Source organism: Trichechus manatus, unplaced genomic scaffold, assembly GCF_000243295.1.
Source record: "Trichechus manatus latirostris isolate Lorelei unplaced genomic scaffold, TriManLat1.0 scaffold00109, whole genome shotgun sequence".
Taxonomy (NCBI): domain Eukaryota; kingdom Metazoa; phylum Chordata; class Mammalia; order Sirenia; family Trichechidae; genus Trichechus; species Trichechus manatus.
This window is the reverse complement of record NW_004444045.1, coordinates 8,702,586-8,729,575: the sequence shown is the minus strand read 5'-3', so window position 1 is coordinate 8,729,575 and position 26,990 is coordinate 8,702,586. Positions and strand designations below refer to the sequence as shown.

At 44.7% G+C, this 26,990-nt stretch overlaps 1 protein-coding gene across 1 annotated transcript in view; it reads right to left on the bottom strand.

Moving 5' to 3' along the window:
* Positions 1–3,925: 3,925 nt before the first annotated feature.
* The window catches only part of EIF4EBP1 (eukaryotic translation initiation factor 4E binding protein 1), a 31,693-nt gene continuing 8,628 nt past the window's right edge, over positions 3,926–26,990 (bottom strand). Inside the window, exons 2-3 of the mRNA XM_004383400.2 lie at positions 6,265–6,444; positions 3,926–4,029 (exon numbers count right to left, since the gene is read on the bottom strand). Of these exons, the coding sequence (XP_004383457.1) occupies positions 3,998–4,029; positions 6,265–6,444 (212 nt within the window). The 3' untranslated portion in view covers positions 3,926–3,997. The remainder of the gene's footprint in view (positions 4,030–6,264; positions 6,445–26,990) is intronic.

Genomic DNA, 26,990 nt, shown 5'->3' with positions numbered 1-26,990 from the left:
TGGAGTTCCTTGGCAGATAGTCTGCTGGCTACTGCTGGCCTGAGTGGTGAGCTGGGAGCCAGAAGGCAATGTGGCCATATGCATGGCTGTGAATGCTTGGTGGAAGGGAGGAAGCAGAGCTGTAACAAGTTTGCTCCAAACCAGATCTGGGCAATGTAGGAGTGTCCTACTCTAACGCTGGTTCTGCTCCATCACAATTCACCTCTGGTCACCGTGTCTGAAAACTTCTCCCTCAGTGTTCTCTCAGAGAATGAGGGTCCAGTCTCATAATCTCAAAAGAGATAATGTGGAGAAGGGTGCTCAGGTCTAGAATACATGAGCCTTCTTCACCTAACCAGATGGGTTTCTGAGATGCAGGCTTCGTTGTTTTAATGTACTCTTTCAGCAGGGGGCAGCACTAAATTTAGTATGTATTGTAACCAGCAATTTAAAAACGGTATTTCTCTTATCAGAACCTACGGAACAAATAATCTCGAAGGTTCCTCCTTTTAAAAAACAGCTTCCCATGCTGTGGCCTCTGAACAGCAATTGGGGGAGATGTGATTCGCCTTCACTTTGCTGAAGCCCACTCTCCTTCTAGGATACATCCAAGTCATATTGTTTGGAATGTCTGAAATTCAAGAAACCCTAATCCTCAGGGGTCGCACTTAACCTGCAGGAAAAGAGGGTACCTTACTTTCTGGTGGAGTCCTGGTGGTACAGTGGTTAAGAGCTGGGCTCCTAACCAAAAGGTCGATAGTTCGGATCTACCAGCTGTTCCCTGGAAACCTTCTGGGGCATTTACTGTCCTATAGGGTCACTAGAGTTGGAATCGACTCGACAGCAATGGGTTTGGGTACTTTCTGGTGTTCATTTAATCTGCTGCAGATGAGAAAGGAGACTTTGTTCTACTTATTTCAAGAATCAAGGTGGTGTTAATGGGTCTAGAGATGAACTCGGCCTTCTTGGTTGGTCATGTCTGTTCCTTTCCGAGTCCTCTTAATGAACATCGCACTAAAGGGTGCTGAGAGGAAGATGGCTGCAGTCAGTGCATCAGTCTTGGCTGCCTAGAGTTGGGGAAATACCCACAGCTGTGCCAACAGCAGCGGGAGGTGGGAAAATCACTGGCAGTTCAGCTCCCTGTATTCCCCTCGTGCTCCCCAGGAGCATTCCCCAAGGTTCAGTTTGGCTTTCACCCTCACTCTGAGCAATTACTAAACCAGCAGCCAACTCCAAAACTGAATTAAAACCCTACCAGACCCATCTTGGCCCCCTCTGTAAAGGCTTCCCAGACCTCAAAGATTCCTTTAACTGGTGGCACTGATACCACCACCACTCATTAGACGATCACGCATTGCTTTATGACATTTCTGCGTGTCCTTTTACTATTCACAGTATATCTCACCTACAGATCAGCTTGTAAGCTCCTTCGTAACACACACTATGGCTTAAAACTTTTTTTTTTTCTTAATTTCAGCAGGTTCATGGCACATGGCATCTGTTTGACATTTGTCAGCAGGCTCCCCAACTTTAATGGTTTTGGTGATGCCAGAGGCCAACTATAACGGTTTTGGTGATGCCAGAGGACAACTGTAATGGTCTCCTGGAGTGAGTGAGCATCTCTCAAAAAGCTTTAAGCCTTAGTACCCTGGAATGTTGAGTTGAACCACAGCAGTCTCACCTCCCCAACTAGATTTTAACTTCCATGAAGACAAGGACTCTTGTAGATCTTTGCTCATCTCCAAAGCACCCAGCCAGAATTGATCCCAAGAAATAAATACAGAGGTCTTCTGGAGGATACTTGCTCAGTGGGAAAGGAACACAACTTCTGATCCGTTTTGTTATTGTGGCACCTGAACTATCAGGGAAGTCAATTTTAAATCCCATTTGCTGGACCCTGAGATGTGCAAACAAGGAGAGTGGACTTGATCACGCAGACTGGTGAGCAAGACCTCTGGTCTGCTTCAAGACGCCAGGAGGGGAGAGTGGGCTGCTTTTACTGGACAGCTAAGGGATTGGGAAGGCTGAGGCAGTCCCTTATTTGTTCCTAGTTGGAACTTCCGTGGGTCTTTGCTCTGGTGGTGGCCCATCCCTAGCCTCGCTTTTCCCACCCATATGGAAAGGCGTGCCTAGAGTTAACACACCTCCCATAGCCAGGCCCTTCCACACACCAGGCACAGATTCTAGCTGCCTTTATAGTCCTTGGGAAGAGAGGGGGCTCCAACTCAGCTCCTTGTTGTTGTTGTTAGTTGCCACCAAGTCAGCTCTGACTCACAGAAACCTTACGTATAACAGATGAAACACTGCCTGGTCCTGCGCCATCTTCATGATCATTGGTGTTTGAGTCCATTGTTGCGGCTATCATGTCAACCCATCTCACTGAGGGTTTCCCTTATTTTCACCGGCCATCTATTCAGCTGTTGTTATTGTTGTGTGCTGTCAAGTTGATTCCAACTGATAGCGGCCCCATAGGGTTTCCTGGGCTGTAATCTTTACAGGACCAGATCACCAGGACTTCTTTCCTGTGGAGTGGCTAGTGGATTTGAACAGCTAACCTTCCGGTTACCAGCTGAGCACATAACCATTGTGCCACCAGGGCTCCTTTAGTCAGCTATAGAGAAGGCCAATCAATGGAGATTTATCTAAGTGTTACGAGCCTGGAGCTTGTAAAATCCATGTCAGCCACTGCCTCTGTGCAAAGGCCATCCATCCCCCAGCATATCCTTTAATGAGAAACACCTGTTGCTTCTTAGCAAAGATCTCTGCCTGGCACTTAAGGCCTTAGAAATCTGGCCCTTTTGGGGCTTTTATAAAAGCCATCCCCACCCACACAAGTTGCCTGCTCTGGCCAAAGCAGGCTTCTTGCTGTCCTGTCCTTACACATCCTGGTTCCCCAAGACCATCTGACCTCTGTAACACTGGCCCTGCCTCCCCTACCCACTCATTCTTCAGGGCCCAGCTGCAATGCCACCTCCTCCACGAAGCTTCTAGCACTTGCAAAACACTTCCATGGAGCACTCCTTGGTAACCCATCATACGCAATCTTGCTGTCTCTTATGCTACTTTTTTTTATAGGCAAATCTTATGTTTCAGTGACATTCCCAAGGCTGAGAGCTTGTCTCGGGTTGGCATCCCCCATGACAGCTCACACAAAGGGGTCACTCAGCAAACACCTGGTGTACATGGATCAGTTAGACTCTGCTGTGCCCTGAGGCTCAGGCTCTTCCTTTGACTCTCACATGGAATGGACCCTGATGGGGAGTGTTACAGGGTCATTTAACAGGCTTGGGCTTGAGGGGTGGGTGAGCCCAGAAGAGAGGCAGCTTCCACCACTGAAACACCCGAGACAGAGTAGCAGAGCTTGAACCCAGTCCCCTGTCATTTACTAGCTGTGTGGTTTTAACTTCCCTGGCCCATCTTCTCACTCTGTAGAGTGAGGACAATAATGCTTGCTCTACTTACCTTACAGGATCAGTGTGAAAATCAAGTGAGATAATGTGGGATAGGTAAGTGCTTTAAAAGCACGGTATGAATAGTAGCTGGTGTTAGTTATCACATGAAGCCGAAAAGAGCTCAGACAGGGCCCAACTCTTGGCCCCAGAGTAAAGGTGGCTTTTATTTCCTCTCTGGGGAAGGAGGGCTAGGGATGCTTTCCCACTGCACACCAACCTAAGGAAGGGGCACCCCTAGAGGATGGGGCTGGAAGAGCAAGACCATCAGTCAGAAGGGCTCCTCCGTATCCACTTCCGGCCCCTCGGCTATGGGGGTATGCTCATGAGAGTCACTCCGCTTAGGGTGGCAGCTCTGCATCCAGAGGCACATGGAGGTATCTGTTGGTGCTCACTAAGGGGAAGGGGAGCAGGTGCCCTGAGTGAGGGAGGAGAGGGCCGGGTGGCCGACCCCACACACCCGATGCCTTCCCAGGGCGATAACATTCCTAAGACCCAGCTGGTGTGGTTCTTCTCCTGAGAAGGGCCTGAGGGGCTCAGAGGCATTGCTTGCTCCGATGGCTGGTCCTCTAAATGTCCATCTCAAACTGTGATTCTTCACCTGGGAGAGAAAAGACCAGAAGGCCAGATGAGCAAAGGAACCCAGGAAGAGGCGCTAGTTTTTCATTCTGTTGTTCCTATAAGAAGAGCAGGGGCCAGGTTTATGTTGCCAGCGAGGGTGGAGCAGGGGCAGGACTAAAGCAGGAATTCCTGGAAACACAAGCTTTAAGGGTTTCTTTCTAACTGTATTCTCTTCCCCAATCTCAAAGGAAGAGCAGGGAACAGGTTTCCCCATAGGAGAGGTGACAGTCCTGAAGTTTGTATACTTTTTATTATTTTTAATAAGGGTAAGTGGTCACGTGTGATTTTATTTTCATGCCTTTGTACAACTTCATAGAAAAATATTCCTTAAACAGGAAAATTTTCCAAGCACGTGTCCTGATTTTTGGTTTAGAAAATGGTACCACAGCTTACTAGGCATACATCTAATTGCCTGTGGAATAGCCTAATCCTGTGGTAAATTCAGCCACTCACTGCCCTTACCTTCCTCTTTCTACCAAAATTTCCAAGTAATTCATACTATGGCAGATTTTTTTTTTTTTCTTTTTAATAGAACTGCCTTCTTTACAAATCTCCTGCGTGGGGCTACTCCAAGGTTTTATAGGAAAATGCCTGCTCTGGCACCCCCCCCCCCATGGACACAACCAACCTCTTCTGGTTATATATGCACAAAGATGTGAGTTCAAGGGCAGGAGCTTGGCTTCTTAAATCCAGCGAATCAAAATGAAGAACTCTGCCCCCCACGCCACCACATCCCTTCATAACTGTACAGGGCTACTAGGCCATTGTTTTGGTTAAGAGCTGTTCCTGCAGGGCACCACTGGGGCAATCCTGCATTTGTTCTGGGCCAAAGCAGCTGTAGAAACTGGGAAGGAAGGGAATGCAAGTGGGGGTGAGGGGCAGCCTTCAGGTAGTGGTGACTTGACAACTTCAGGTGTTGACTGACCCCATCCTCAACTTCCAGTGTTTGTTGTTGGGTGCCACTGAGTCAATTCCGATTCATGGCAACCCCATGTGACAGAGTAGAAGTGCTCCATAGGGTTTTCTAGGCTGTAATCTTTACAGGAGCAGCTTGCCAGGTCTTTCTCTAGCAGAGCTGCTGAGAGAGTTTGAACCGCCAACCTTTTGGTTAGCAGCCAAGTGCTTAACCGTTGTGCCACCAGGGCCCCGGTGTATAGTCTGAGGCAAATGGGGGTGGGGGAGGTTAGGGAAACACTGCAGCTATCCATGTGAACCTGTCCATCCTTCTTCCCTTCTCTTAACAAGTGACAGCTAACCATGCTGCCTTGTGACATCTCTCACATTGCTGCGTGTATGCCTGACTCCACCCTCATGCTGCTGCTCACCTCCCTCCCCACCACTGCTCTCCAAGTTTGAAAGGCAAGGCAGTTGTTACCTGTCTTGGGCTGTGGGGCTCCTAAGAAAGTCTGTGCATCACATCCTGTAGGCCCTGGGTCTGATGAGTTTCCGCTGCTGTCGGCAGAGCAAGCCCAGCCCCTGGCCCAGCTGTTTCCTGTCTGGGCCTGGTATACTGCCCTGGGTGAAGGGTCACAGGGTTCCACTCTGACTCAGGCCGTCTGGGAGTGCTTACACGGCATCCTCCCTTAGCTCTGCGCTCACTCTGGCAAGCTGGTCACAATGCCATAAAGAGAACACTTACACACATCTCTAGGGTAACTGGTCTGAGTAATCGGGAGGTGGGGACACCAGGAAGGACCTAGCAACTGAATGCCAAACTTGCAGAAACAACTGGCCACACTGTTTCTACCTCTCTTCAAAAAGAATCCACTGTCGGACCAAAACTGACAGAAGACCTCCCAGATGCGTTTCTTATCCTGTAGACGTGTAATTTCCTAGAGGGCAAGTACGCCGCGTCTTTGATAAGTTGTCTCAGGCACCAGGAACATCATGGGTGCATTCCAAGAGCCGCAGATGAGTGGTAATGCTTCCGTGATAATTATACAAAGGGGCACGATTATGGAAGTTGCTGTGTGAAGCCACTGCCATTTCAAACAAGCTCCCCACTAACCTTTCCTGGGGCTCTTGGGCCCCTTTCATTGGGAAAGTTGGTGCCAATAACAGTTCTACCTCCTCATCCCTGCCCCCAACCTCTAGACTCTGGGCTGCTCCACAAAAGGTGGGGCAGAGCCACCATCATTCCCCCTAGTGGATAAGGCCCATAAGCCTTATACATTCCCCTTCTCAAGGTAGAGTCTGGCCGAGCCCAGCCACTCACCACACACTGGCTTGTCTTCTGGACTGTTCTGTAGGTGGTTCTGCCTGGCTTCCATGGGAGGTGCCTCACTGGCAGGGCTGGTGACCCCAGGAATGGTGGGCAGGTCCTGGGGGGGTGTTTTGGCCACAGGTGAGTTCCGACACTCAATCAGGAATTTCCGGTCATAGATGATCCTGGTACCTGGAGGGCACAGGGAGGATGGGAAAGCCACTATGAACCACCTGCCTACTTATTTTCCAGTTCTGTGGGGTGTGGCTATAGCAGAGGCAACAGGTTCTCCTGCTTTTAAGCTGCACCAGGGGAGAGTGAGGCTGATTTGGGGGCCTGGCTGCAGCCCAGGACTCTGCTTCTCTGAACTGCCCTGACTGCTTTCACTTAGGGTGCTCTGAGGGAGGGGCCCACTGGCCGCTCTCCTCAGAGCCCCGTGTGCCGTGCTATCTCAGAAACTCTCCTTAATGCCCATCACCTTAGACACTAATCAGTAATTGGTGTGACTCCTTGTGACAGTCATAGCCAACAGTGGGAAAAGTGCATTTTTATTCATTATTCAATTTTGTCCTTAGGACACTCTTGTGTAATACTCAGAATAGGTCTCTTTAACCCCATTTTACAAATGAGCAGACAGAAAAATTAAGTGACTCATCCAAACTAGTAAAACTAGTGAGAAGTTCTCCTGCCTGGGCTTTGTGGAGAGGAGAAGGGGCAGAGGATAGTGAACTTGCCCACTGAGCTCTACCTGCCCCACAGAAGGCTCTCCTGCTAGGACCGAGAAGCCCCCGGGCTGCCTCTTTTACCGGTCACCCATCTGCTGATGTGTCACTGCACTACAGGGTTTGTACATCCTGCATTCCATTCCTTTTCTTCTTTTCCACCCTCCTTTCGCAAGTATTAGTCTTACTCCCTAGGGTGAGGACCATGTCTTTTTGAATTATTCACAATCCTTAAACCACACCCAGGAGGCACCTGTAAGGCTGCCATCATCTAAGGGATACCATATAAAGAGTGTTTCCAAGTATGGGACCCAAGTTCCTTGTGGGAGACTGTAGTGAGTTAAATTGTGTCTCCCTCAAAAACACACTGAAATCCTTGAACAGACATTTCACCAAAGAGGATATCTGAATGGCCAACAAGCACGTGAAAAGATCCTCAATGTCATTAGCCATTAGAGAGATGCAAATCAAAACCACAATGATACCACTTTACTCCTACTACTAAAAAAAACCCATTGCTGTCAAGTCAGTTCAGGCTCTAGAGCCACTACAGGACTGAGAATTGCCCCAGAAGGTTTCCAAGGCTGTAAATTTTTACAGAAGCAGGCTGTCACATCTTTCTCTGATGGAGCAGCTGGTAGGTTCCAACCACTGACCACTTGTTTAGCAGCCGAGTGCTTAACCACTGTGCCACCAGGACTCCTTCTAGGATGGCTAAATTAAAATAAATAAATAAAAATAACAAATGTTGGCAAGGATGTGGAGAAATTGGAACCTTTATCCATTGCTGGTGGGAATGCAAAATGGTACAGCTGCTATGGCAAACGGTTTGGTGATTCCTCATAAAGCTACACATAGAACTACCATATGAATCCAGGAATTCCACTCCTAGGTGTATACCCAAGAGACTTGAAAACAGTGACACAAACATACACACATACACTAATGTTCATTGCAGCACTATTCACAATAGCCAAAAGGCGGAAACAACCTAAGTGTCCATCAGCGAATTAAAGGATAAACAAAATGTGGCATATACATACAATGGAATACTACTCAGCCGTAAGAGAAATGAAGTCCTGATACATGCTACAACATGGAGGAACCTTGAATACGTTGTTATTGTTAGATGCCATCAAGTTGGTTCTGACTCACAGCAACCCTGTGTGCAACAGAACGATACACTGCCAGATCCTGTGCCATCCTCACAATTATTGTTATGTTTGAGCCCAGTGTTGCAGCCCCTGTGTCAATCCATCTCATTGAGGGTCTTCCTCTTTTTCGCTGACCCTTTACTTTACCAGGCATGATGTCCTTCTCCAGGGACTGGTCCCTTCTGACAACATGTCCAAAGTGCGTAAGACGAAGTTTCGCCATTCTCGCTTCTAATGAGCATTTTGGATGTACTTCTTCCAGGACAGATGAAAACAGAGTGGTGGTTAAAAACATGGTGAGTGAAATAAGTTAGTCACAAAAGGACAAATATTGTATGATCCCTCTTATTTGAAATATCTAGAATAGGCAAATATATAGAGACTAAAGTTTATTAAGGAGCTCTGGTGGCACAGTAGTTAAGCGCTTGGCTTCTAACTGAAAGGTCGACGATTTGAACCCACCAGCTGCTCCTCGGGAGAAAGATGTGGCCGTCTGCTTCCGTAAAGATTACAGCCTTGGAAACCCTATGGGGCAGTTCTACTCTGTCCTACAGGGTGGCTATGAGTTGGAATCGACTAGACAGCAATGGGTTTAAAGTTTATTAGTGGTTACCAGAGGTGGGAGGTGGAGGAAAAGTGGGAGCCATTGTTTAAGAAGCGGTTTTAGTTTATGATGATGGGAAATTTGGTAACTATTATGGATGATGGTTGTACATGATTAATGTAATTGGTATCACTAAATGGTATACCTGAAAAATGTTAAATTGGCAAATGTTGTGTTATAGATATTTTTACAACAATTAAAAAAAAACCTTCAAGTCCTAATTGCAACTGCCAGTACCTGGGAATATGACCTTATTTGGAAATAGGGCCTTTGCAGAGGTCATCAAGTAGAGGTCACACTGGATTAGAAACAAAAAAAAAAACACCAAACCCATCGCCATGAAGTTGATTCTGACTCATAGCAACCCTACTGAATTAGAAAGAAAAAAAAAAAAAACCTATTGCTGTTGAGTTGGTTCTGACTCATGGTGACCCTATAGAGTAGAGTGGGCCCTAAATTCAGTGACCAGCACCCTTATAAGAAGGCTGGGTGAAGACAGAGACTTACGGGGAAAAAGGCCATGTAATGATAGAGGCAGAGATGGAAGTGATGCAGCCACAAGTCAAAGAACAACATGGATTGCCAGCAACCACCAGAAGCTAGGAGAGAGACATGAACAAGGATTCCGCCTAAGAGACCTCGAGAGAGTGCATGGCCCTGCCAACACCTTCATTTCACACTTCCGGCCTCCAGAACTGTAAGAGAACAAATTTCTGCTGTTTTAGGCCACACGGTTTGTTATGGCAGCCCCAATAAACTAACAAAGAGATCCCCCAACCCTACCTGATTCATCAAATAACAGAGAATAGTGAGGTTATTCAGGTCTTTTTTAACATCCTGCCTTCAGCAGGACAGGGAATCTAGTTAGAATAACTGTCTTGTTGTCATTCTCTTTCTTTTTATAGTTACCTTTTATTTAGGGCAATTGAATCTGGTTTTCCATATGTAGTTATGACATCAAGTTTCCTTTTAAAATACATGTTTATTTGGTGTCTGTAAAATTTTGTTAAAGATCATTGTTATGGATTGAATTGTGTCCCCCCAAAAATGTGTGCCAACTTGGCTAGGCCATGATTTGCAGTATTGTGTGGTTGTCCACCTTTTTGTTATCTGATGTGATTGTCCTAGGTGTTGTAACTCCTAACCTCTATGATTTTAATGAGGTAGGATTAGAGGCAGTTATGTTAATGCAGCAGGACACAATCTAAAAGGATTAGGTCATACCTTGAGTCAATCCCTTTTGAGATACGAAAGAATCGAGCAGAGAGGAGGGGGACCTCCTACCACCAAGAAAGAAGAGCTGGGAATGGAGCGCATCCTTTGGACCCTGGGTCCCTATGCTGAGGAACTCTTAGACCCAGAGGAAGATTGATGACAAGGACCTTTTCCCAGAGCCGACAGAGAAAGCCTTCCCCTGGAGCTGGCACCCTAAATTCAGACTTCTAGCCTCCTAAACTGTGAGAGAATAAAATTTGTTTGTTAAAGCCATCCACTTGTGGTATTTCTGTTATAGCAACACAATCATCAATGTAAAAGTCATTAAAATGGCTTAAATTATAGAAACACAGATTTTACTTTAATAAATAATGTACACTTTTCCACTCACAGTCTAAGACACAGATGTTATAATCTGGAGATCAATAAGTCTGTAACATTTACTTTCCTGAGACAGTAAAAATAAATATATTAAAAAGGTGAGGCAACATAAAGAGAAATATGAAATATATGTTTAAGTCGAATACAAGGTGTGAAAATGGTGCAGATGGGATATGAATAATCCAAGTTTGGAAACCACAATTTAAGGACTCTGGGACTGCCCTTCCTTATCAGTAACCCTGAAGTAGCTCCCTCATTTAAGGGCAATGATGAGTGATATTCTAAGAGTTGATTCATTTCTTGATAAGCATTGCCTCTCTGTACTCCCTGGAGAAGAATGAGTTAATGAGATGGACCTCCTCCTGCTGAGGAGCACCTCTGGCTGCTGAAAGGGCAAAGACATGATGAGGGACACCTGAAGATAAACCCCACCTACCTGTGCATGCTATCCCAGTATGACTCTGGCCCTACCTAGGCAATCGGAGAGGCAAAAATGCTGGAGTTGTCAGCCCTGCTCATCATCACCTGGTGGGTTAAATTCCCAGCTCAGTTTCTTAGGGAGTGTAAAGGAAATAACACAGAACAGTAAGTGAGAAGACCAGGGCCGTGTGCTTTGGGCTCTGCTACCAACCAGCTGTGTGACCCTTTGCATGTTAATCCCACTCCATCGGCTTTAGGCCTCAGTTTCCTCATCTGTAAAACAAAGGACTGTGCCTCTTCCAGGTTTGAGTGCCTATGAGCTCACTGGATTACAAATGCAGAACAGTGGTGCCCTCTCCTTCCTGGGAGATGTCCTGGCTCTGGAGATGTGGCCACTCTTCTCTGTTTCTTAATCCTCAAAACTTGGCAAGAGCTCCAACCCTTCACTTGTCTCCCCCGACTTTGCTGTTTACAATTTTTTTGTTGTTTGTTCAGCACAGAGTAGGGAATTGATACGACTGGAGTGGAACCCAAGAGTCAGAGATTCAATAGTCTCAAAAAGAACCCGGGGCTAGTAGCCTTCTGGAGATTCTCTTTAAAGGCCAGTAACCCCCAGTGGTTTTTAATTCATTAGTTGCACTTAAAAGAAAACAAACAAAAACAACCTCTGTGCCCTTTGTCCTATGGCTAGGACACTTCTTTAAAAACAAAAATCGTCACCTGAGCTAATGAAATCCATAAACTAAATGCCAGCAGAGATGGCACCCAAGCTACCCACCGTCAGAGTTTCCAGGTTGGGGAAGGCTGCAGGAATAAACAGTAGTGCTCAGAGAGGCAGCTGACAAGGCACCAAGCCTAGGGAGGGGACCACAAAGTCACCTTTGAGTAAGTTGGGGTCTGTGAGGAACAGAAGCTGGAGATCAAGGCAGTAGAAATGAGCTTCACATGGAAGCTTTTGCCTTTTAATCCTCCTTTCTTCCATCCCTTCTTGGTCTCCACCACTAGACAGCTTCAGCTGACAGTGATCTTCTGGAAATTCCCTAAGCCTCCTGCAGAAGAGGCAAACTTAATAAAACATGCACATAGCTCCACATTGTCAACAATATGAATCCTGGGCTGCAGACGCTGCTGTGGAGTCTCCTGGAGCTGGGGACTTGGCCAGAGTACGTGAACAGGAAATGGACACCAGATGGGGGGATGCCAAGGTCCCTGCAAGGCAGCTGAGCAGCAGCACTTTGAGGGAGTTGGTCAGGTGGGATCAGGCAGACCACCTCTGTGTATGTGTGTGTGTTGCAGGGATGGGGGGTAGGGTGGGAATGGGGGTGGATATCATGCCAGGGCTGCCTCCACATAAAACTTCAGTGGTTGAGGGCCCACTTTCTCACTGGGCCTGGTTCCCCTCTCTATATTAGGGAAAATGACCCAGCTCCACAAGGTTACTGCAAACAGGAACATGAAGTGCTATTGAGGACCTAGGCAATTGCAAGTTGGCAGAGCCAGGATCTTCCCTCCTGCTGCTTCTCTTAATAATCATGCAACCTTGATTTGGAGGTTTAGGGACATGGTTTCATGAGACATCCCAGTTAATTGGCCTAATAACATGTTTAGTGCTTGTGTTCTACCTCCTAGTTTGTTGTGTAGTGCCTGGGGTGTTAAAAGCTTACAAGCAGCCAGCCAAGGCACAGTAACTGATCTCTATTCACCTGGAGCCAATGGAGGAAGAAGGAGAGTCAGGAACAGGAGGAGGCTATGTAATGTGTGGCTAATTGACTCCATGAACACCTGCGTCCTTTGTCATGAAACTGGAACTGGATGGTGCCCCGCTACCGTTACTGAACATTTTGATCAAAGATCCCATAGAATAATCCTAATCAAAAGGGGAAAAATGCAGAACAGAATTTCAAATTCTCATGGACTCTACAGACTTTCTGGAGCTGTGGAGGGTGAATAAACCTCTGAAACTATTGCCCTAAGATGATCTTTAAACCTTAAGCCAAAAATAATCCCCTGAAGTCATCGTAAAATCGAACAATAGTTTAGCTTAACTAGTAAAAAAGGCCTGTCTTCAGCATTATGCTCTTTTAAGAACTATATGGCATCAAATTGATAACAGCAACTTGAAAGATTAGATAAGAACCTCAGAGGGCAGTAAATTTATGTTAATAGGGGAGGAACAACTCAGAAAAGGAGGGTGAGAATGGTTGCACAACTCGAATAATGTAATCAATGACACTAAATTGTATATGTAGGAACTGTTGAATTGGTGTATGTTTTGGTGTGTATATTCCCAACAACAACAAAATAAATAAATTTAGGAAAAAAAAATCACGTGAAACATCAAGAACAAGAAATAGAGATTACGACCAGCCATCTAAGTCTAAGATTCAACTATTGGTCTTTATTTGTCTGGAACAAAAAAGAAAGAAGAAACCCAAGAATCAGAGAAGGAACTGGACTACAGGACTATTATCTCCATGAACCACGGCCTCCTCCACCTTGAGATCAGAACTAGATGGTGCCTGGCTACCACTACTGAATGCTCTGACCAGGAACACAATAGATGAATCCTGATAAAAAGGGAGAAAAATGTGGAATAGAACTTCAAATTTTTAAAGAATCCACTTACTGGACCTACTGAGGGTGGAGGAGTCTGGGAGATTGTAGCCCTGAGTTGCTCTTCAAACCTTGAATTGAAACTACCCCCTAAAGTCACCTTTAAACTAAGTAACAGTTCAGCTCAAAGAGTAAAGATCGTCACCCTTGAGGACTGCATTAAAAAAAAAAAAAAACGATATAAAACCAAAGGGTCAACAGCTATTTTAAAGCATTGATGAGAAGTTTGGGGGGCAGGGAGTTTTTTTAAGTAAATGGAAATGGAACAACTAGAACAGAAATAACAAGAAGGTTGACACAATGTGAAGAATGTAACCAATGTCACTGATCGTTGTGTCTAGACACTGTGGAATGGAAGTGGATTTTGCTGTGTATATTTTCACCAACAATAAAATTAAATATTAAAGAAAAGAAAGAAAGAGAAGCACACACTCAACTTGGATGCAAGTAGGGCTCAAACTGTTGCCTCAAACCACAGTCTATGAAGATAGAAAGTGAATGGACGAATGGTAAGTGGTCTAACAGGGAGGAAGAAGGTGAAACCTAAATGCCTGGAGGTGGGGTGGAGGTTACAAGAAGAAGCAGATTTGTCCCAGAGAACACCAGAAAGATTCAGGAATTAGAAGCATCATGGAAAATGGGCCTGGGGGCTGACAACAGAGAGACTGTTTGGAAGTCCGTATGGAGAACAGCTGGACCCCCAGGTTCCCACCAGCTGCCCTGAGGTTTACTCTCTGGAGAAACTAAACCAAAGAGGTGATAAAGACCTACAGAAGATGACTTTAGGAAAGGGGGTCCCCAGTGAAAAACTAGCCACCAGATGACTATACATCAGTCTCCGGGCCTCACACGTGCATAGCACAGCAGCTTCCGATCGGTTTTGTAGTACTTCACTCTAAAATACAGACAGCCAAATGTCTCCAGACATTTCTGAGAAAAGCCTGAACATTTAAGGAGAGACTCAAACAAACCAACAGGAGGAAACAGATAACAAAGAGAGCAAAAGAAAACTTTAAAGAAGAGCAAAAAAAGACAACAAATTAGAGAATTAATGCAGAAGGTCCAGTATCTGGTGATAGGAAGTCAAGACAGAGAGAAAAAAGAAATTGGTAAAAATGAATTTACTTAAGAAAAAGAAAATTGCCTAGAAATGAAAGACCTGAGTCTTCATATTGAAATGCCCCTTAAGTGTCCAATACAGTGAATTAAAAGCATTATTAAGATACATTCATTGTGAAATTTCACAATACCGGACTAAAGAGAAAATCCTAAAATCTTCCAGAAAGGGGAGGGGGACAGACTAACAATGTCATAACATTTTTCAATGGCAACATTGGAAGCCTGAAGACAGTGAGTTGATGCCTTCACAATCCTGAGGGGAAATTCAGTTCAACCTAGATGTTATAACCCAGGCAAATGTTGGGTATTACTTTTAAGTAAAAGTAGAATAGAGATATTTTCAGGACTGTCTTAGTCATCTAGCGCTGCTATAACAGAAATACCACAATAATACAATACTGGGAATCATGACCTTGCCAAGTTGACAGATATTTTTGGGGGACACAATTCAATCCATGACAAGGACCAAAATGCCTTAAAGCTCTTAAGTGTGTCCTTTCTCAGGAAGCTACAGGAGGATGTATTCTGTCAAAATTAGAGAAAGACAGGGGCTTCGGGGAACCCCATGTTGTTAGTGCAGGAGAGAGGAAGAAAAATGGACTGATAAATCCAGAGAAGTTTGACTTTGTGTGTAACACTGTACTGAGGCATTTTAGAAAGCTGCTTAGAGGGTAGGGGAAGACTTTTAAAAGATCTTTAATTTAAAATGAAGCAATTATTAACTCTGTTTTTTAAGAAAACCGAAGTTATACAAAAAAGGAAATGCTGCTACTTGGCTCATCAGGAATCATAATAATAACAATGAACATGGATATAACTGAAATTTGTGATATAATTATATTGGAAGAATGGGGGGAGAGGAAGAGAAGGTGTACAGGAGCTAAAATATCCTCATCCATCATAAAAGCACGTCAATAGATAAAATCAAGAAAAAGTTAAAAACATGGAGGTAAATCCCAAAAGAAAGAGCTAAAAACGTTGTTAAACCCATTGTCATTGAGTCGATTCTGACTTATAGCCACCCTATAGGACAGAGTAGAACTGCCCCATAGGGTTTCCAAGGAACAGCTGGTGGTTCAAACTGCCCATCTTTTGGTTAGCAGCCAAGCTCTTAACCACTGTGCCACATGGCTCCAAAAATGTTGTTAGTTGCTGTAAAAGAATGGGAGTAGTAATAGTAATAGTAGTAGCATCAGACCATACTTAGAGTTAGTAGTTTATTAAGGTAGTAACAGGGTACAACTCAGGATCAGGATCAACAGGCTGCAACTCTGGATCAGGAAGCATGTAGGCAAAGTCTCCCTTCTTCAGTGCAGGACAGTTCTCTCAGCTCCTCTCAGCCCCCTGAGGACAGCCCTCTTCTTGGCCCTGCCATCTGTCACCACCAGTTCTGCCACTGGGTCCCTTCCAGGCCTGTCGCCACCTTCAGTGTTACAGCCCTTGATCCGTGTTACAGCTCTTTTAGGTAGCTCCTTGCCTCCTCTCTCTTTCTGCTTCTTCTTTCTTCCTTCTTCTCTTCCTGTTTCTTTCTGTCTGAAATACCTCTGTGGGGTTGGCTGCATATATATATTCAATTCCTTGTCAGTTTCAAGGCATGGCCCCTCCCAGTGAGTGGGACCACAAACTGACCAATCCCCTCTCAGTAGGCCAGACACTTCATTTGCATAGTAGGCTATAGTCACCTCATTTGCATTGTCTATTGACCAGTCCTTACAAGGTGCATACCAATCACAGGGCAGGCTGCAGCCTAGGACCAGACAAACACCAAAAACCAAATTGTTTACAGCTTACCCAAGAAATGTCAATCAACCTAGACAAAATTAACAAACCCTCCGGGGTAAAAAACTAAGGCTTAGGGGAAAAATCTCTCAAGCTGTTTTTCCAAAGAACCAAGGCAAAAAGCCACATAAAGAAATTCATTTCACCACAGTTGCCTCTGAAGGATGAGATAGAGGTGGTGGTGTTAGATGCCCTTGAGTTAGTTCTGACTCGTAGCAACCCTATGTACAACAGAACAAAACACTGCCTGGTCCTCACCATTCTCACAATCATTGCTATGTTTGAACCCACTGTTGCAGCCACTGTGTTAATCCATCTCGTTGAGGGTCTTTCTCTCTTTCACTGACCCTCAACTTTACCAAGCACAATGTCCTTCTCCAGGGACTGGTCCTTCCTGATAACATGTCCAAAGTACGTGACATGAAGTCTCACCATCCTCGCTTCTAAGAAGCATTCTGGCCATATGAGAGGTAAGAGGTTGCTATTTTTTGTTAGAAGTTGTAGTGGGTTGAATGATGGTCCTTAAAAAGGTATGTCAACATCCTAATCCCTGGAACCTGTGAATATGACCTTCTTTGGAAAGACAGTCTTTGCAGATGTAATTAGGTAAAGATCTTGAGATAAGATCATCCTGGATTTTCCAGGTGGGCCATAAATCCAATGACAATTGTCTTTATAAGAAAAAGGCAGAAGGAGATTTGAGACAGAAGAAGACAGACACACGAAGGAGAAGGGAATGTGAAGATGGAGGTAGAGATCGGAGCAATGTGGCCACAAATCCAGGAAGCCCAACAGGCTCCAGAAGCCGGAAAAGGCCAAAAACGGATTCTTCCCTAGAGCCCTCTAACTGAGTGGGACCCTGCAGGATTTCAGACCTCTGGCCCCCAAAACTGTGAGAGAATAAATATCAGTTGTTTTAAGCCAGCAAATTTGTGATATTGTGGTGATTTGTTATAGCAGCCACAGGAAACGGATACAGAAGCCTTTTAGTACTTTTGATTTTTAAGCTACTTATGCACAGTAACTTTTAAATACTTTTATTATGGGAAAAAACCAAGCACGTACAAAAGTAGACTGCATAATATAATGCATATAACACTTTGAACTTTTTCAACTAAGGGATGGGTTAAATAAATTATAGATCAGCCATACAATGCAATGCTAGGCAGCTACTATACCAAATAAGGAAAATGTGTATGTCACAGAATTGTATGTATTTGGTGTTTGGCTACCTCTGGGGGATGACATAGGAGGAGTAAGGGAAAGGAAACATCCTTTACATCGAGTATATATTATTTTTCTTAATAACATTTTATTGTGTTTTAGGTGAAAGTTTACATAGCAAATTGTTTCCATTTAATGATTTTTATACAAATTTTTCCGTGCCACTGGTTACAATTTTTACAGTGTGTCAGCATTCTCATTATTTCCATTCTGTTTGTTCTGTTTCCATTGATCTAGCTTCCCTTCCCCTCCTGGCCTTCTCATCCTTGCTTCTGGGTAAATGTTGACCGTTGGGTCTCATATACAGTTAATTGTTTAAGGGAGCGCATTACTCACTGATGATATTTTCTTTTATAAGCCAATCTATTTGGCTGAAAGGTGACCTGCAGAAATAGCTTCAAATCCAAGTTCAAAAGTTATCTTGGGGCAATGTCTCGGTGATTCCTCTAGTCTCTATTGGTCCAGTAGGTCTAGCCTTTTTTAGGAATTTGAGTTTTGTTCTACATTTTTCTCCTATTCTATCTGGGACTTTCAATCATGTGCCTGGTCAGACTGGTTGGCAGAGGTAGCCGGACACCATCTAGTTCTTCTGATCTCAGGATGGAGGAGGCTGTGGTTCATGTGGGCGATTACTCCTATGGACTAGTTTCTTCTTTGAGTCTTTAATTTCCTTCATCCTCTTTTACTCCATACCAGTAGAAACCGATAGTTGTATCTTACATGGCTGCTCAAAAGTTTTAAGGCCCCGGATGCTACTCACCAATCTAGGATATAGAACATTATTATCTTTGTGAACCGTGTTGTGCCAAATGACTAAATTGTCCCCCTCGACTATGGTCCCAAGCTTCTAACCCAGTAAACCAATGCCGTGAGTTGTTTGGATATGTCTGGGTAGGCTCCATAACTGTGCCCGCTATGTGGTTTGTTATGTATGTGGGTACATATGCAGTACACACAAACTTATATATACATATGCTTACAGATACACCTATACATGCACATGCATTTATTCACATGTGCCTTCCTATACCTAGATATGCATCCATATCTACACACATAACCGTACACATATTTTTTGATCGTTTTTTACTGTTCTTGCAAAATCGTATGTGTTATAGCATTTAACAAAACTGTCCCTTTTTCTTGTGTTCTTCTTAGTGTTTCTATTTACCTTGGTCAAATTGTGCTGACTTCACCCATATCTGGTCTTGTTTTTCTTATCACCGGAAGTATCCCGTGTCTACTATCTAGAAAGTGATTCCCCCTCTCTCTCCTCCCATCCCTTGTAACCATCAAAGAATATTGCTTTCTATGTGTATATCTATTCTTGCTTTTTTATAATAATGGGACCACACAATTTTTTTTTTTTGTGATTGACTTATTTCACTCAGCATAATGTCCTCCAGATTCATCCATGTTAAAAGATGTTTTCCGGACTCCTAATCAACCTTTATAGTTGTGGAGTATTCCACTGTATGTATGTATCATAGTTTGTTTATCCATTCATCCATTGATGTATATATATTTTTTAATACAAAACTCTAATAAAGATACTGTTGTTGTTTTAGTTGCCATGGAGGTGTCTCCAACTCATAGTGACCTTATGTATAATAGAACTACACATTGCCTGGCTCTGCACCATCCTCACAGTCATTCGTATGTTTAAGCCCATTGTCGTGGTCAATGTGTCAGTCCACCTCGTGGAGGCTTTCCTTTGTTTTTGCTGACCCAAGGATATAGAGGTACTGAATGAACGATATAGGATTAGAATCTCCTTTTCTACTCAGTAAAAGTGCCTTGGCTGGAATTAGGTTGACTCCTCCATCTCTCCCCGAAAAAGTCCTGAGGGTGTCTGCTGGGCTGGAGAAATGGGCCAGTGAGTTCATCTCTCCAGTACCCTTCACTCAGAGCTGGTCCCTGCAATGTCTACACCAGACCAACTCCCACGGACTGTATTCAAGCATAGGGACTATGACAACCCAGAGACAAAGTGTTAGGCCTCACCCACACATTTGCCAATCTTTGCTCAATCCTATTCCCCAAAGAGAGGCCTGTTGGTCTCATTTATTCAATCACTGAGCCACTACTTTGTACCAGCACCATGGTAGGTGGTAGTGATGTAAGGAACAGTTAGATGTAGAGGTCCCTGATCTCAGACACTCACACTTTAGTCAGAGGAGACCTGTAAACAAACGGTTAGAGTCAAGTGTGTAGAGTCCAAAATCAGAGGTATGCATGAAGGAACAGAGAGGGGAAGGGTGAGGATCAACCCTGTCTGTGGCAGGCAGGCAGGCTGGCCCTAAATTCCTGAAACAGAGAAGCATCCATCTTACCCTAATTCTGCACTGCTCCAAAGGGTGTGGGTCACTGGGGGAAGTGGGCTCAGGATGACCTGGCTTGGAGAAACTGGAGACACAGTGCAGAGAAATCCAGAACTTTGCCTTTCAGCAGGGCACGAGGACAAATAGAGGTGGATGCTCCCCACATCCCAAACCATATGTGTAGCTGGGATCCAGCCCCTGCTGGGTACTGGGGGTAGAATTCAAGAATGAGTCTTGAACTACCTGTGATGAATAACTGAGGACATTCTCTATCTGAAAGCCATTTAAAAAAAATCACCATATTATAAACACGTGTGAAAAATGTAAATTCGGCTGATTGCAAGAGTTCCCTGCCCTGTGGAGAGAGGGTGTGGGGAACAACATCCCAGGATGAATGGCTGCTCTTTGTATAGCCTAATGGTTAGGCACAACTGGACAGCCTGGGTTTGAACCCAGCTCTTTCATTTGCTAGCTCTATGACACCAGGCAAGTTATTACCCTTCTTGTTACATCTTTTTCTCCTTAAAAAAAAATTTTTTTTTTTGATGACATGTATTTTCAGTATTAGAATGCATGCTTACTAATTGAGTGTGTTTAAGTTTTTGTTTGGTAATATGGATTTTGAGAAATATGATCTGGTAATACAAGCCACCAATGAGGCAGGTGGCACCCTGGTACCACTGATCTGTGGTATGACAATATATGGATGAGAGTTAGATAAGTAATTTATAGTTGGTACATTTCCATTAGGTTACTTGGGGGAGCCTCTGGTTTTCCAAATATGACACAGAAAAACCAAAACAAACCCATCAGGGCTCCCTAACTATCATACAGGTAAGCCATAATCATGCTTGAAAGCCTTATCTCACAGAAATAAAGGGAATAAAGGCAAAAATTTACAAAACTAACACATCCAGGAAGCATCACCTAAAGAATGCTCAACCTAAACAACAACGAGGCTCCAACTAAAAGTGGCTGGCATACCATTTACGCCAATGGTAATGAAAGAGTTACTGAATCTCTCTGTGCCTCAATTTCTTCTCCTGTAGAATGAGGATGATGATGATGATGGTGCCAAATTCACAGGGTTATTGTGTGGATTAGAAGAGTGGCTGACACCAAGTAAACCTTGTATAAACACTAGCTATTATCATGACCAGCATGGACTCAGGTGAAATATTCCATCCACACCAGGGACTAATTAATTATATAGTCTGGGACAAGGCGGGGAAAGGTAAGTGACTCTGGAAAGAGACTTGGCCCACAGAAACATGCTTCAAGAACGAGCATGAACAAAAAGACAAATACTGTATGATCCCACTTATATGAAATATCTAGAATAGGCAAATGCACAGAGATCAAAGTTTATTAGTGGTTACTAGGGTCGGGTGAGAGAGGGAAATGGGGAGTTACTGCTTAAAAGGCATTGAATTTCTGTTAAGGGTAATGAAAAAAATGGAAATGGATAGTGGTAATGGTGACACAACATTGTAACATAATTAATGTCACTGAACTGTACATGTAAAAATGGTTCAAACGGCAAATGTTTCGTTATATGTATTTTACCACATGCACACAAAGAACCAGCATGAATTTTGGGCATGTTTGGTAGCTAGTGTTGTTTGGGATTTTAAACCCCAGGTGTGTTCCAAATCCAAATACAGAAGCAGTATTTTTTCTTAAAGTATGCTTTGCGAAGATGACAGTTTACTTGAATGTATAAAGCAATGTAATATTCCCCTAGGGTCCGATTTCCGCACCTATAAAGCAAGGGAGTTGTACCAGGCTCATGCAAATTATTTTAAAGCAACAACCATGTGCCAGGCCTTGCAGGTAATCTCCAGGGTCCGTTCAAGCTCTGATATGCTGTTTATCTTAGTATCTCCTTATTGGCAAGTGCTTAACGTGGTGCAAACAGCCCAGGGCTTGGAGGTAGAAGTTTTGAGTTCAAACCTAAGCATATCACATGCAGTTGTTGTTAGGTGCCGTCAGGTTGCCCGTAACTCGTGATAACTGCACGCACAATGGAACAAAATGCTGCCCAGTCTTCCACCAACCCCATGATTGGACCATTGTGATCCATAGGGTTTTCATTGGCTGATTTTTGGAAGTAGATCACCAGGCCTTTCTTCCTTGTTTGTCTTAGTCTGGCTGAAACCTGTTCAGCATCATAGCAACACCCAAGCCATCACTGACTGGCAGATGTGTGGTGGCTGTGTATGAGTGAGGGACACTGGCCAGGAATCAAATCCGGGTCTCCCACATTGAGGGTGAGAATTCTACCACTGAACGATCATATACCAGCCCCTTTCATTACAACTGGCATAAACAGAATGCCAGCCACTTTTTATGCCTCTGGACCTCAGAGGTAAGACGTTATTCTGGTTAGTGTCAAGGTGGGTCCCTTTTGAAATGTGTGAAGCTCAGCAGATCAGAGTTGGAGCCTCATTGTCGTGTAGGTTGAGAATTCTATTAGGTGATGCTTCCTAGATATGTTGATTTGGTAAACTTTTGCCTTTATTTCCTTTATTTCTGTGAGATAAGGCTTTCAAGCATAATTATAGCTTTCCTGTGTGACAGTTAGGGAGACCTGATGGGTTTGTTTTGGTTTTTCTGTGTCATATTTGGAAAACCAGAGGTTCCCCATGTAACCTAATGAAAAAAAAACCAAACCCATTGCTGTCAAGTTGATTCTGACTCATAGCGACCTTATAGGACAAAGTAGAACTGCCCCATAGGGTTTCCAAGGAGCAGCTGGTAGATTCGAACTGCCGACATTTTGGTTAGCAGCTGAGCTCTTAACCACTGCGCCACCAGGGCTCCAACCTAATGGAAAGGCACCCACAATAAATTACTTATCTAGCTCTCATTGGTATATTGTCATACCACAGATTGGTGGCACCAGAGTGCCACTTGCCTCACTGGTGGCTTGTATTACCAGATCATATTCCTCAAAATTCATATTACCAACACAAAATTTAAACACACTCAGTTAGTAAGCACGTACTCTCATACTGAAAATACATGCCATTAATAAGCAAATAAGGAGAAAAAAATGTAGTAACGGAAGGGTTTAACTGAGTTACAGTTTCATTCCTTATCTATGGGGGTAATAACAAAACCCACCTCACAAGATTAAATAAATAAATTAAATGAAAACAACAAAGGTCAAGATTCTTTGCACAAGAATAAAATATGACATACGTATAATTGCTATTAAAATCACGTCACTTGGAGAGCATACACAACTGGGGAAAAAGTCAAAAGCCAGTTTTGTTTGTGCCGTCGGCAGCCCGTACAGTACCGGGCAGGTGCTCAGAAAATATTTTTTGCCTGAACGCTTAGCTTTTCAGGTAAGGTGGATACAGCAATCACTGTCACCATCACGTCGTCACTCTGTGGGGCGGATGCTGCACTCACAGCCTTAATCCCTATCACAGCCCCATGAGGGAGACACCATTATCTTCGTTTTGCAAACTGCAGCTCAGAAAGGCTGCCTCTCACAGCCATCAAGTGGCAGACCTAGCCTGTCTTGACGCCAACCCTAAATGCCAACCAGTTTAAAATTAGCAATGCAGACCAGGCTACACCCCTCAGCTAGCGCTCAAAACTGGAACAGTTAAAGGGGTCTTCCAACTTTTGCTATACTTCTGAATGTCATTTGGCCAGAATGGGATTCACTGAGGGAGAACCCTGCCTTGGTTTCTTCTCTATCTCCCTAAGTACCCACACTCTGGGGGTTGAAAATGCTGCTGTCTGCATGTCTGTAAATTGAGATGAGCTCATCCCCACTCTCCCCTGGGCCTCCCTTGGCAGAATTCTTCCACTAAACCAGGGGATGTGAGGCCAGGCCTAGCAAGAGTACAAGAATGGAATTCCTAGAACTGCTGTTCCCATTCCAGGGGAAGGGAGAGCATTTCACAACAGGGTCAGGGGGAGGTTTACATGCTTGTGCTCACACACAAGCCAGCAGCCTGTGAACACAATGCTCTGGATGATTTTAAATACAGCTCTGACCGGAAGCTCCATGTCAACCTGGGGGTGAATACACAGACACACAGGAGGTCTACCAGGGGGTCTCCAGCTCCTTCTCCACCACACATACCAGGCAGGAATAACGTGTCTGGGCAGTGTGTTCAACAAGCAGAGCAGACTTGTTAGGGAGAAAGTCTTGGTGTGAGAAGCGGTACACACTCAGTCAAGATTTTCCTTCACCTTTGGCCCCACTGGAAACTCTGGTGGTAGTTCAAATCCATCAGGCACTCCTTGGAAACCCTATGGGGCAGTTCTACTCTGTCCTATAGGGTCGCTATAGGTCAAAATTGACTCGACAGCAACAGGTATGTGTGTGTGTGCGCGCATACGTGTGTGCGTGTGCGCGTGTGTGCGTGCGTGCGTGTGTGTGTGTTGGTCCCACTATCTCCGCAGAGAGAAACAAGATCCGAACATTTCTCAGGGGCCAGAAATCTTATGAAGCAACTCAGATACCAAATGGGCTGTCACTGAATGGCAAAGGGCCTCTCTGGTTGGACTTCTCTGGCTTGCCCCGCCCCTGGAGGCCCTGACATGCCAGGGAATAGACCCATTTATTTGAAAATTAAGCATTAGGGGCAGAGCTTTAACAAAGAGACTTTCAGAACAGAATAGCTGAAATAATGATTCTAATGGCTGGCCGAGCTCCTTCCCCTTCTCTCACTCGCCGCCACCTTAACACTTAAAAATGCACCCTGTGCAGGGTAGGGTAGGGCTACCCCTGAATTTCATTATCAACAGAGAGGGTCCTTCTGAAATGTCTCCATTTCAAACAGCACCAGCTGCTTTCACAGGAAAGGGAAGGGGCCACTCTTCTCTTTTATTCTGAAGAACAGAAGAGAAAAGTCCGCTTAGGTGTTTTGCCTGGCTAGATTACAGGCAGTCCTTGGATTACTAACAAGTCCCCAGTTCTGTTCCTAAATCTGTCTTTAAGTCGAAATTGTACACAAATCGGAAGAGTTAGGTACAGTTGGTATCCAACGTCAGTTAGTCAAATGTTTGTCTTAGTATATAATATATAGCGTACCTTTGTATGCATAAAAAACATTAAAGAAACACTTCCAGATACACTAAAACATCTTCAACATAATAATATAGTAATAATAATAATGTTTTGATGTATGTCGCAAAGTAGCGCCCATTTGTTATCATGAACCATTGTATGTACCTTCTCCACCGTTGAAGAGATACCCACAGGGCAAACGTTACCCAAAATACTCAGAAGATTCTGCTCTGTAAAATCTTGGAGACCAATTACTTTATTGTAGGCTGTGAACTAAAAAATCTGCATTGTACCACCAGGCAGCATTTCTGCTGGGATTTGAACCTGCCTTAGCAGAGGCAAGGAGGGTTGAGGATGTAGATAGGATGGTGCTGGGGCCAGACAGATCATTACCCCATCATCTCCTCACCAGACCTGTCAACCCCATGCACCCAAGATGAGGCTCCTGTCTCAGGGTGCAAGGGAGAAAGTGCTGCTCAGGATGTGATAAGAGGGAGCCCGCCCCTCCCACCCCAACGGTTAAGAAGAGGACACTCAGGGAAACCCAAGTCCAAAGTTCTCCAGTGACTCCCAGAAACCATATGGATACACAGAGGTTAGGAATCTAAGACTGCTCCCCTGGCTTCCAGCCACCAAAAGGCCAAGAACCGCTGCAACAGTGATATCCCACATGTTTAAGGTAGGGGAAATAGAAGCCCAGACAGGTGCTGCGATGGCCCCGGGATGCGCAGCACGGAGGGCCCGGTGGGACAGGGTAGGGCGGAGCTGGGTAAGAGGGCGCCACGGAGGCCTGGCTGTGTGTGCAGTGTGGTGCACTGACCGTTTGTACTGAGAGAACACACTGAGTATGGCACCGCATCCCGCCACTACCTGCAGGTCTGCCATGGGGAGCGAGCGGCAGTGCTTGGGCACGCAGACAATGGAGCTGGCCCTTTGTGAACTCCAGGGAAGCCGGTGCACTTGGGCTCTCTGCTTACTGCTGCGGGCTGCGGCTGGGCGCACCACGCTGGGGAGGCTCACCTGCAGACAGCGGCAGCCCAAGGACCCGCTGCGGCACCTGTGCACGTGGAAGAAGCGCAGCCTGTCGTGGGAGCCCAGGTCCGAACACCGAGATGGTTTTTTCCTAATAGGCTTTACCAGGTTTGGTTCATAACTACGGGTTATATGCAAGTTTACCGTTCCTAACCCGGGAACTGCCTGTAATGTAAATGCATGCATGCACACACGCACACATGCTCACTCACGTTGTCTCTCAGGCAAGGGATCTAGTTCTTAACTGAAACCAAAGGGAGCTCTGAACCCACCTGTACCTTCTGGTGGTCTCGCTCCTACCCCACTTTTGGACCCCTGGACCTGGAAACTGACTCCATCCTTGTTATGGGTTTAATTGTGTCACCTAAAAAGATATATTGAAGTCCTAACCCCTGCACAGTGAATGTGACCTTGTTTGGGGAAATACGGTTTTTCTTTGCAGATGTTATCAGTTAAATTAATGAAGTCACGTCATATGGGGAGTAGGGTGGGTCCTAATCCTAATCCCTTCTGAGTGGCAATTTATAAAAAAAGATAGATGTAACCACTGTGGAAAACAGTATGGTGCTCCCTCAAAAAGCTAGAAATAGAAATACCTTATGGTCCAGCAATCCCATTCCTAGGTATATATCCAAAAGATATAAGAGCAGTAACATGAACAGTCATATGCATACCTATGTTCATCGCAGCATTATTCACAACAGCAGAAGAATGCAAACAACCTAAGTGCCCATCAATGATGAATGGATAAAGAAATTGTGGTACATACATACAAAGGAATACTATGCAACTATAAAGAATAATGAGGAATCTACGAAACATAACATGGATGAATCTGGAGGACATTATGCTGACTAAGATAAGTCAATCACAGAAGGACAAATATTGTGTATGGTCCCACTATTATAAAAAGTCTAGATGTACACACTGAAAGCAAAGCTCTTTGATGGTTACCTGGGATGTGAGGGCGAGGGGGAGGGGATCACTTTGAGTTGATTCCGACTTATAGTAACCCTATAGGACAGAGCAGAACTGCCCCATAGGGTTTCCAAGGAGTGGCTGATAGATTCAAACTGCCAACCCTTTGGTTAGCAGCTGAGCTCTTAACCACTGCACCAC